This window comes from Ammospiza nelsoni, chromosome 2 (genome assembly GCF_027579445.1).
Source record: "Ammospiza nelsoni isolate bAmmNel1 chromosome 2, bAmmNel1.pri, whole genome shotgun sequence".
NCBI classification, from domain to species: domain Eukaryota; kingdom Metazoa; phylum Chordata; class Aves; order Passeriformes; family Passerellidae; genus Ammospiza; species Ammospiza nelsoni.
Window position 1 is genome coordinate 111,543,728 of NC_080634.1, and position 12,302 is coordinate 111,556,029.

General features: G+C 43.1%; 1 protein-coding gene across 1 annotated transcript in view; it reads left to right on the forward strand.

Annotated features, from left to right (window-relative positions):
• Window positions 1-10,831, forward strand: part of TSPAN7 (tetraspanin 7) — a 90,916-nt gene extending 80,085 nt beyond the window's left edge. The window contains exons 6-8 of the mRNA XM_059466466.1: window positions 2,681-2,764; window positions 8,546-8,618; window positions 9,680-10,831. Of these exons, the coding sequence (XP_059322449.1) occupies window positions 2,681-2,764; window positions 8,546-8,614 (153 nt within the window). The 3' untranslated portion in view covers window positions 8,615-8,618; window positions 9,680-10,831. The remainder of the gene's footprint in view (window positions 1-2,680; window positions 2,765-8,545; window positions 8,619-9,679) is intronic.
• The last annotated feature ends 1,471 nt before the right edge of the window (window positions 10,832-12,302 follow it).

The window sequence follows — 12,302 nt, forward strand, 5'->3', positions numbered from 1 at the left end:
TCCTTGCTCCTTGCTCTCCTGTCAAATGCACAAGTCACCTAACAGAAAAGCACTGCTGATTCTTCAGGAAATAGCTGAAGTAATCACTTGATTTAATTACCTAGAGGAGATTTGGATGTTTGGCAGTTCATGTGGTTTTGTCTCATTTTCTGGCATAGCCATTGAAAATCAAAAGTTGCAGATTTCTGTTCATCAGTTGTGAGACCTTGGAGTTGTCCCAGACATTTGAGCAAAGTGGGATGCTTCTGAAAGGTGCATGGGAATAAAAAGCAAGAAGGAGAAAATGTTGTTTGGCCCTATCCTTTCACTTCAGATAGTACCAAACACCATTGCCCCTGACCCAAGCTCCTTGCCCATCTTGGAAACAGGCCCTTTGCTCTCTGAGTGTTGGAGAAAAAGGAAAATATTTATTCCCTGTGTTGTTGAAGACCCATCTCACCATGATTGTGGACAAGTATATTTTGATTATATCTTTTGGTGGATTCTTGCAAAGCTATCAGAAAAACGAGTTGTCTATGAGCTAATCAAATTACTAGCAGTTTCTGAGGACTAAGAATGAATTAACCAAAGAGGATTAAACTAATATAATTACAGGACTAAAAGACAGCATTCCTGGATTTTCTTTGCCAGTTCTGACCCTAACTTGCTTAGTGACCTTGGGTTAATTATTTAGGCTCTCTGTTTCTTCGTCTCAGACAGCACTAATACCTAACTTTAAGGGCTGTCATTAGGATTAGCTAATTAATGTTCATCTAGTGCTTTTAATCACAGTTCTTTCCCGAGAAACCTCAAGAACCATTTCTCTCTAAAATCTTAATAAAGGAACAGATGCATGGAGTCAAGAAAGATCAGATCCTTTGTAAACTGTCCCTTCTGTGCTCTGGATGTCTGCTTGGCACCCAGAGGTGCTCACACACCTCTGTCCTGTCCTGCACCTGCTCCTGCAGCCCATGCACAGTAACTGAGCAACTGAGCCATATGCAAGCAATGTTCTTCAGAAAACAGATTATTGTGGCTTGGGAAAACAGATTCTTCAAGTGAGGAGGGTGATCACAACTCTGCCATTGCATGTTTTGTTGACAAGATCTTCTGTCTCCCTCAAATTACCACTGTGCTTCGGTGTTGCGTCTCTTGAAGGCTCTTCAACAGAACTGGTTTCAGGAGAGCTGGGAGAGCATTAAGCCATGTCAGACAGAATGAAAATGCTGCTTGAGAAATCTAATCTCATTGCATAACATGTAAGACACACAAACTATGGGTTAAATAAGCAAGCTTGAATCAGACTTGCTGTACACTGTGGTAAAACATAGTTGATATGTACACATAAACATTTCAGAAATTAATCAGGACCAGCTGTGCTGGTCCTCAGCTACTATTAGGTTCAGCACGTCATTGCTCTCAGGATTAAATATCTTGAGATGTTATAAAAGAAGTTAAAGAAATGGTACAATTTAATGAATGGCCTGTCTGAAATAAAGAACATTGTTTGTCCTTCTCGCTATTATTTTTTACAAGCACCTGATGCTCTGAGGCCATCAAGAGTTCCTACAGTGCTTGCAGAATGAGGGGAGTGTGGATGTGGGTGAAATGTGGAGACACTTCTCTCTTATGGGACAAGCTGGGAAGGGCAACTCAGTCTTATTTCTGAGTTTTCCAATTTCTGATCAAGTGGATAAAGCTATAATGTATAAAACTCCTCAGGACTGGCCTTCAGCCAGAGTGTTGGTCATTTGAGGAAGGTGGCAAAAGGGGCTGAGCAGTGACTTTGGGTTATGGGGACAGATAATGGGGGTTGATAATGAAAGAAAAAAAAAAGATATGCAGTGGTTTTGGTGCTATCTTTCTTTCTTTCTTTCTTTTTTTCTTCATGTATCAAGTCACATTAATCATGTATCAAGTTTAGATTAAATTAGGTACCACAAAGTAGGAGATAATTTCAAATGCTTTTTTGAGGGATCAAATAGGTGAGGGGAGAAACTTGACAAATATTATTATACTGAGAGGGAGCATCTCAAAGAAGTCTATCCAAGAGAAGGGCAGATATTGCACATGAATCCTCTGGCCCCAGTCTGAGCTGTGAATTGAGGCCTGAGAAAGAAAGTCAGTAGACAGAAAATTCAGTTTGGGGAGTAGGACAGGGAATTTTATGTCCAAAGGCAAATGAACCAAGAAAATTCATACAAAACCCTTGATAACTTTGTTACATGGTTTAAAGTTACATGCTGTTCAGTGCCTTGCCTGGTGTCCTTTGATGGGTGAAGGCAAGCAGAATGCCTCAAGGGACACTTTATTAAATATCTAGAGTATTAGGAAATCAGCATCATTTATTCATTTTTGACATCTGTATTGTATTATAACATTGGTGTATTGTTACTGGTTTGGTTTCAGGTCAAAGCTATATTGTTTTTTAACTGACTTTCTTTAAAAAGACCCATAAAAATGAGTGCAACATCACATTTAGATTTTAAAAGTATTGAAATGCATTCATTTCTAAAAGTAATTGGTTTTGCCACAACTCCACATCATTCACTCAGAATTGCTGTTTTAGAAAAAAGGTGACACTGTTGGAAATTACAGCAGAAATATTGTCTAAGCAGAGTTCATTCTAAATGAGAAATTTGTGTGTATGCATTCATGGCAGGGAAGGTCAGTACAAAGAATGATGGTGTTTGTTTTCCAGGGCTGTTATGACTTGGTGACCAGTTTTATGGAGACAAATATGGGAATCATAGCTGGAGTGGCTTTTGGGATTGCATTCTCACAGGTATGTGCATAAACATTCCCCTTCCCCCCTTTTCTTTCCCCTCTTTTTCTTTACCTGGACTTCAAGGAAGGAAGGATTATGGAAAGGGACTGAACTCAGCATGCTCATTAGTCCTGAGGTCATCTGTTCATTGATTTTCTTTTTTTCAACTTAAATGAAGTTTCTCCTTGGGAATATCAGTTACGGTTGAGCTAATGACTAGCTCAGGGAAAACAACTTGTCCCTGCCCTGGGTCAAATAGAGGTTAACCCAATAAAACATTGGCTTAAATGGAGCATAAACGCTAAGACAAATAGCTTATCCATTGTTTGGGTAGGCTTCTATCTTCTAAGTACTCTTATTTGTTCTTAAAGGACTCAAGAATTCAAAGGAGTGCACCCTCAGGCCTCCCCATCCTGGACCTGGGGCTGGAGAGGACACTTTGTGACCAATTTGATTTATTTTCCCTTTAACACTGAACAGTGAGAAATGTTAAGTCTACCAAAATCAGATTGTTAAACCAACTCCTTGTCTGTACCCAAAGGAGTGTGGCATGAAAGCTACAAGAGGAGAGCTAAGCAGGGTTTTCTGCTCCATGATGTCCAAACTGCATTTATGTAGACAGGAACTGGGGAAAGTATAACTCTGGTCAGACTGTTCTGATCAAGAAGGGGCAGGAAAACATCTGCATCTTTCAACAAAATGCTTCTACATACCACTCCATGTGTCACAGCAAGAACCATACTGGAAACATGCAAAACTGAGAGAGAGGGAAATATGCACAAGCAAAACTGTCCCTAAGCCATGCAGAAAATGGCCCCCACATCCTCTCCATCAGCATGCAAACAGCCTGAGGGAGCCCTAAAATTGTCTGGGCTCAGACTGGCTGAGTGCCCTGCCTTGGGCATATCTGGGAACCTGATGCCCTGTGGCCAAGGTGCTGGATGTGAGCAACCCGTGGTTTGGTGTGGGTGGAAATGTTGGTTCATCTCAACAGCAGCTGCCCAGAGCATGTCAGGGATCCAGAAAAGGTGAACAATCTGGAGCTGTTTGTGCATGGACAAGGGGAGGTCAGGGTTTTTTTAAACAGGCTATTCTAATTCTTGTTGAATGGTGACAGCATTGATATTCTTCTCCAGCCTTGATTATGGTTTCATTGCTGCTATAGGACTCCAGGCTCGGGCTTCAGTTTGGGTTCTAGATAGCCAGAAGGCTGTAAAGCATCTTTTTAAATGCCTCCTGTAAAGCTATCCAAAAGAAAAATGAGACTAGTAGAATTGTAAAATATGCTGCTGAGGGGAAAAAGTCAGGACCAATACTGCCTGAAAGCATTTAATGGGTGTTTCATGGCAGGCTGCAGGCAGCAAGGGCTGCAAGGCATTTTGTCCCTGTGACTGAGGGGAAAATGAGGTGTGTTTTGGTGTGGTGTTGGCATCTCACACTGCTGCCAGGTGGGGATGTCACTGCCCAGAGCAGGCACTGCGCTCTGGCACTGTGAGGACATGCCCAGCTGCTTGAGGTGTTAGCAGACTTCTAAAAAAGAGAAGAGAGAGGCTGCAGAGGGGGAAAACACAGCTCTCCCAGGCTCTGAAAAATAGAAGGTGGCCAGTTTTAATTTACTGAGTAATCTGTTTTGCTGGGCCCAATTAGGAACAGTGTTTACAAATTGATTTCAGGTTAAGGTGGCTGGCAGAAATGCCAGGCAGGGCTCCAGCTGCAGGCGAGGTTTTGCTGTTCCTATTGAGAATAGGTTTAATCTAAATAAAAGACAAATTAAATCATGTTGCTCTTCTACAGCAAAGCATGCTTCACGTGATTTGTTAGGTGTTGACTAGCATGGGGAATGTGCTGATGCCCAGAAATAGGGAAAGTTGGTGTAATGGCATTGCAAATCTTACAGGCCTGGCACAGACCTCCCCCATCTATAAAAACCACTGTGTTGCTGACCTTGTCTGATCTGCTCCTTGGGTTTGAAATAATAACAACAAAATAAAATTTGATGGTTTTTGGACCTGGATGCCGATGTTCACTTCCAGCTGGAATAATTTCCATTTAGCAGGTGCTCTTCAGAGCAGAAAAATTATTGCTGTGTTGTGCCCAACAGAGAATAAAATTATGCAAACTGCATAGATGATGGAGAGCTGTGCCTAGATAAAACTACAGTGCAGGCATTGGCTGAAGGAATGCAAGAGACCCTCTTTGGAGAGGTTTAGAGATTGTCAGTAAGGGATACTCAGTGCAATGTTCACATGATTCCCTTTGTGCTGAAATCAGGTGCTCTCCATGTGCTCCAAACCAGTTGTTTGGCATGTACAGGTCCCATTATTCCAAGATAAATTCCCATGCAGCCATGAACCCTCTTTACTGTCAGCATCAGTGTGGGCAGCTCTGCCTGAAGGTGGATTTGGTTCTGGTGCAGAAATCATCCACCCTTGTCTGCTCCAGCTCCTCCCTGAGCACAGCGGGGCTGGGACTGGCTCAGGGGTGAGGAATGGGATCCACATCAGCCTCTTACACTTGAAATCTGGTCTAAGACTGGGCTGTTTCTGAAGGTTAATCACAGTGGATTCAGTGGAGGCAGAGCCTGTGACAGAGGCACACCACAGCACAGGAGGCTGACTCAAATAAGGGACATGTGACACAGACAACTCTCTCTTTTAAAACAGAGCCAGAGAACTTGCACTTTTGGAGATTTGCATTTTGAGAATATGACAAGGTATTGAGCTAAAAAGTTATTCCTGTATTCCTGATGGATTAAATTCCCCCTCCCCCAGTTTTGGCTTAGCTGATGTGCTGATGAATTCCAAGTTAGTTCAACACATTTCTATTTATAGAAATTCTCCCAAAGAATGAAAATTGATGACAGCACCAAGACCCAAAATAAAATGGGAATTCTAATTGCAATTCAGTTTCTTTCTCTTCAGTATAATAAGGTGTAATAAATATGTCATGCAGAGCAGCTTCCAGTCAGTGGTAACTCCTACATAATAAATGTATTAAAAAGCCAGTTATTATGTGTGCAGGGGGGGTAAGACTGCTACAAAATATGCTGTGGGTGGTTTTCAATGGCCAGAACTAAGATGTGCCTGAGATTGCTCCCAGAAACCATGAGAAATTCACTGCATTCTGCTTGCTGGAGTGACCTGTGGCCAGCAGGATGGTAGGACAGGAGACACACCTGAGGGTTGTGGGTTTCCCATTTGTCTAAACCAAAGAATTTGTCAGCATTTTCAAGTATGACAAGACCACAGTATGGAAAACTCTCTGCTTTCTATATAATAGCTCAGAAGACCAAGATAATCTTAGGGAGAAAAAAGGGAAGAAAAGAAAAAAGTAAGAGAGAAGACAAATGCAGAACCAAGTCTGACAACTTAGCACTCAAAAATCAAGAGACTAGAATCAAATAAATGAATAAGTGGATAAAAGTTGAGATGGGGCATTTGAGAGGCAATGGGAGTGCAGGGAAATGAATGCAGCTCCCAGCAGCAGTTTCTTTGCGGGAATCCTTTACCACCAATTCTGATTTTTCAAAGGAGCTGCAGTAACCTGGAGCATAATGGGATAAGGAGCTTCCTCCTGCCTGAAGAGCAGAGGAGGCAAGTGCTGGAACAAATGCAGAGAGCAAGGCAGGGTGCAGAGTGCTGGTTTGTGCTGCAGTCTGGGAGCCTCTACCCTGACTGAAAAGCAGAGGACTCCAGTTCTGCCTGTAATGAAAGAGCAGAAAATTCAGCAGCTCAGTACAATATTGCCTCTTTTGGGCTGCAGGAGGAGCAGTGCTCTTGTGGTTAAATGTGGAAGTCAACACATCAAAAAGCACATGTTTTTATATGCATTCAAAGCATTTCCAGACTATTTATTATAGCTCTGTTATGTCCTGGTAAGACTTAAAAATGCTGAATAAAATGTGTGTGCAATGGCTTGACACGCATGCCATTATTTTTGAAATACAGAGTTAAACATTATGTCATTATAACCCTTTAAATGCCTAAACCAGCCTAAGGTCAGAGCCAAGAATCAATAAATGGGCCAAAGATGATGGAGATAGATTCATGAGTAACCTGCCATTTGTCTTAGCAGTGAGCTGAGTAAAACAAAACACTGTTAAATTCCTGAAGATGCTACAAAGTTTAGACACACTGATTATTAGAGAAGAATCCCTAATTAGAGGTGTCTGGGGAAGTCTGCTCCAGTTGAAGGGGGAAAGAAAAGCCTGTGATTTCCTATTTGTAGAGGCTACAGCATCTTTCCCCTTGTAAACCTGATACAAGCACAGATTGTGGTTGAGAAGAAAGTGGCTGTGACCTGAGTGCTTGTGGTGGGGAAAAACAAACAACTGCAATGTACATTCTTGGCCATTGTAGGGAGGAATTGATTTGGATCTGGGCTGGAATTTGCTCAGGGAAAATAGTTTGGATTAAATGCACTGCAAAGTTCATCTTACTTAAAAATGCAGTAAGGCAGAGAGGGAACTTCTGAGTCCAGCCAAGAAAGGTGAAGAGAGACTGAAAGTCACCACAAACACAGAAAAACGACAATGAAGGAGGTGGGACAGGGCCACCCAGAGACACTCACTCTGTTCAGCTTGTCAGAGCATGGAGAAATACATAGCATTGTCCAAAACAGAAATCTCATTCTCCAAAATTCATCTGAGTTAAAGAAACAGTGCATGAGCCAGCTGCAGGAGCGTTTTAAGAATTCCCATTAGTGCAATACAACAGAGTGTCAGGTAACCTGTAGAATGTGGTTGGTTTTCAGCAACACCTTCAGGAACTGATTAAATCATCCTCCCAGAGATGAGTAGAATAGGCAACAAAATGGCTAAAATGTCTTCTTGGGATCAGCTGAGATTTTTCAGAGCTGAGGAAGGTTTTCACCTGTGGCAAGACCATGGTATGGAAATCTCTCTGCTTTCTATATAATAGTTCAGAAGACCAAGATAATCTTAGGAAAAAAAGGGAAGAAAAGAAAAAAGAGAGAAAACAAAAACATATTGTTTTGGCAACCAAAAACACAGCCTCTGGACCCTGGTAGCTTTGGTTAGGGTCAGCCAATCTGGAAGAGCAGCCAGCCAGTCATAGCTAGGCATGCTCTGGATATGCTCAGGAGTTAATTAATTGACCAACCCCAATGAGAAAAGTGAGGTTGAATTATTTACAGCATATTAACTCTGTTGGCACATGAAGGAAGCACTAAGAAACTGCAGTAGGCAAAACATTGGAAAGACTGAGTGCTTATTGATGAGTGGAAGCCTGGGATCTGTTTTCAATAATCTGAGTGACAGCCAAGGGAATAGTGAATGACTTTTTAAAAAGTTATTTCCAGATTTACAGAGCTGATTTCTACAGTGCTGCATCACTTGTAAAGGAAGCATAACCAGTGTGGGACATCAGGAAGCTTTAACCTGGCACAGTGATAAAGAAGTTAAAGGCACCAGGTCTCAGGGCTGAGGGGTGGTGGTGAGGGATCCACATGGAGCAAGTGAAACACAGCCTGTAACAAGCTGATACCCCCAGCAGTTTATTCATCCACATCTGGCTTGGCCAGACATTGACAATGGGACTAAAAAATCCCAAAAAGTCATGCTGTCTGTCAAATAAATGTCAAAAATCAAGAGGAAGATCTGACAAAGACAGAAAACAGATTTAAATGCTATTTTTCTAATTAGAGCAGTCCTTAAAATAGGGCATAAATAACTCCAGAACATGAGCTACATGTTTACCAATGCTCTGCACTGAGGTATTTAACTCAAATTCTGTTCTGTTTAACTGAAATTCTATTCTGTCTCTGTCCTGTGTGGAACAGTTGATCGGGATGCTGCTGGCATGCTGTCTGTCCCGGTTTATTACTGCTAACCAGTACGAGATGGTGTAACAAGGTGAGCTTTTCCCATTTTCCAGGTGGTAAAGCTATAAAAACCTTGCTGTGTTGTTGTGGCTGCGCTGCTTCTGCTGAAGACAGTGAGCAAGTTCTCATTCTGAGTTCTCATTCATTCATTCCAAGCGTGTTCATTGAGAACTAAGCCTTCCCATGGGCTTCTTTGCTTTGGGATTTTCATCCCAATTTTGTGTGTGGTGGGGGGAAAAAGAAGAAAGGGTGGTGGGAATGCAGTATTGAATTTTGTCATTTCAGTTTTCTTGGGAAGAGATGTCGGAACCCAGGAAATTCCTCTGGCTGCCCTGGAGGACTCGAGCCTCTGCCCAGGGGGCTCAGAGACCTTGGCACAGAGCCCAAGAGCCCTGTGCCTTTGATTTAGCCCTTGGAAAAAACAATACCTATCACCTATGTTAGACAGTGAGCTTCTGCTCTAAACCAATCTAAAAGCGCCCAGAAGATGGAGGTTAGGAATAAGAAGAAGGAGAAAGGCTGGACATGCCCAGATTCCTCCATCTTGCCCCCTGAACCCCTATTCTAAAAATGAAAAAAAAAAAATCTATTTTTCACCACATGATAAATTCACTATCATTCTACTTAAACTGTCATGGCTTGTAATTCTTCATATAAGGTGGGTAATTGTTTTTTCCAAGGGCTAAATCAAAGGCACAGGGGTCTTGGGCTCTGTACTAAGGTCTCTGAGCACCCCGGGCAGGGGCTCGAGCCCTCCAGGGCAGCCAGAGGAATTTCTTGGGTTCCAACAAAGAAATTGTTGGAATTCCTTGGGTTCCAACAAGGAAATTGTTGGAATTCCTTGGGTTCCAGCAAAGAAATTGTTGGAATTTCTTGGGTTCCAACAAGGAAATTGTTGGAATTTCTTGGGTTCCAACAAGGAAATTGTTGGAATTTCTTGGGTTCCAGCAAAGAAATTGTTGGAATTTCTTGGATTCCAAAAAAGAAATTGCGCAAAACACCTGCTGCGAACACTGATATCAACCAAAGCGACCCACTTGTTGGTTTGTTGTTTTGTTTTTTGGGTTTTTCTCCATCCTCCCTGCTCTCCAGTCTTTCGAGAAGTGTGGAGTCCAGAGCCTGTGTGAAGACCAGGAGCTGCAGAGCTGGAGAAAGACTGCCATGAATGTTATAGCACACACTGTCTCTCGCACGCACGCACGCACGCACGCACACCCCCACGAGCAAGCCCGTGCGCGCGCACACCCGCACCCACCCCGCTCCCCCAGTGTCCCACGCCTAGTGTCCCATCCTGTGAAGTTCCACGGTGCCACCCGGGGTGTGGCCGGGTCCCCTCGGCCCCCAGAGCCAGCGCCACCCCCGGGGCACGGCACCGTCTCTATGTTCTTGGTCACTCAGTAGTTGCATCGTAAGTTAACAAAGGTAACTCATTAACAGCATTGATCGGGCTGTGCATGTAGTGACTGGAGGGCATAATTAGCCTTTCACCATGGTTAATAAGTGTTGCACACATCCATATAAACCGGTATATGAAATATATATTCTTTTTTTGGTTTTTATCTTAATTTCTTGGTTTGTTTATTGCTTTACTAAGGTTTCCATCCTTTCCCCCCTTCCCCTGCGCCTGTCCCCCCTTCTCCCCAAAAAACAAAGGAATCAGTAACATAACATAAAGATACTTGAAAATGATGTTAAAATGTTGTGCTTGAAGGGAACTGTTATTCCTGATGTTCTTCTACATCTTTGATTCTTACTCAGTGTTGTATGCCTAGTGCGTATCCCGGTAGGCTTTGTCTAGTGCATTTTGCCTCGGAACCTGATCCTGTGTAATACTGTTATTAAGCTGTGTTGTTGCTTACTGTGAAGGCAGAAATTTTTGCTCCCTTTATTTTTATGACGTAGCTATGAACTAATTGAACTGTGCTGTACTGCGGCCTTCATACTTTTTTCCTGTTCTTTATTTTTATTTTCTCTTTCTTCTTTTGCATTGAGGTTGCAGCCACCAAGTACATTGTTGAATCAAATTGAAATAAAAACACACACACACACACAGACACAAAAAAAAAAATCTCAAAAAAAATAACAGGCATATGAAATATTTTTGGGGGAAAGCAAAAGTTTAAAACCTTTTTAAAAAAAATAGGACTTTTTTAATAATGCCTCTGTCTAGCATGCAAATGAGAATGCATTGATATTGTGAGTATTTGTGATATACGTATTAATAAATGGAACCATTACAGATTTCTAGCTGCTTCTGTCTCATTCTTTAGTTATAAGAAAGCTCTTTTTTTGGGAGGGGGGGGGAAGTGAACATGAAACACCTGGGCACAGATTGGCTTGACATGTCTTTATGTGTTTTTTAACAACTAATTTGCTTGTAAAAGAGAAGTGTTACTACGCTGGGAAAAGAAAAAACAAAAAGTGAAAGAGCTGGAATTGTTTCAAAACTCCTTCTACAGCTGGTTTCACCACGTGACAAATACCCTCTGCTTTGCAAGTTTTCTTCTTGTAATTGTTAAAAATCTGCAGTGTTTAGTTATCCCATCCTTAGTGCTGTGAGTGATTTTGGCATTAAGCAGTTCTCTCTTGATTTTGGTGAGAAAGGAGAGAAGAGAGCTTTGGGGTTGAGGGGCAGGCTCGTGGAAAGGCAGGCAGTTATCACTTGAATGAGTGCAATGTCACAGATGTGACAGAAAACCCATGGAAGTTTAAACCTGGAAATTCTGGACCAAGCCCTTAGCTTGGCAGCGTGGACAGAGAAGGAGACTTGAGAAGTCCTGGAGCCTTCTGGCTGTGGGAGCTGTGCAGCTGCTGGAGCCCCAGTCCTTCCTGTGTCTGTCTGTCCCTCCATCAGTGCCAGTGTCCGTGGGGCTGCCCTGCCTGGTGCCTCCAGCATCAGATCCTGGTGAACCTTTGGGTGGCACTGGCATGGGCAGTGCACTCCCACCCACAGCTCTGGAAGGGTTCACAGCCACACAGGCAGAACCCTGCAAGCATGTCTTAAAAACCCCAGTAGCTTCTTTAGCTTCATTCAGAGAGCCCTTCCAGAGCAGGAAAGAGAAAAAGAGCTTTACAAATAGAGGAGGAATCTAGTCCCCAAATTTAAATCTGCCCTCAATAAAACATCTGCCATGAAGGAACCACATATCTTTAGAGGTGGAGATGCCAATGCAGGTCCTGCATCTGTGCTGGGCAGCCGAGCAGGATGGTGCTGAGGACAAAGCCACTGGCAGGTCACAGCACTCCCATTTGCAGTCTCTTCTGAGGCTTCAGAGCAGCCACAGCCCCTCGCTGGTTGCTGGGGCTACGCCGTGCTGGAGCGATGCCCTTCTGCAGGCACAGGATGTTCACAGGGAGATGTTTTTCCATGCCAGAAAGAACTGGCCCACCAGCTGCCCCAGTTTCCCTCCTCTATTCACTGCTGGGCAGGTCTCCCCTTGCCCCTCGGAGGGGAGGGAGGTGGGTGAGGCTGCCCTGCATCCTTCAGGAGTCACCAGTGACCTTCCGGAGCACAAAAGCACCAGCCTCTCCTTGGTTTTCTTTCCCTTTTTTTTTTTTTTTTTTTTTTTTTTTTCCCCTTTTCATTTTCCTGAAAGAAAGAGCTGTTTGTGCCAAGAGCTGTTCCTTTTGAAGATGCTGATGTTGGGTGACAGGTCAGCAGGCCCCCAAACGTGCCTCTCCCCATTCAGGAGCGCTGAGCACAGCTCAGCTTTAA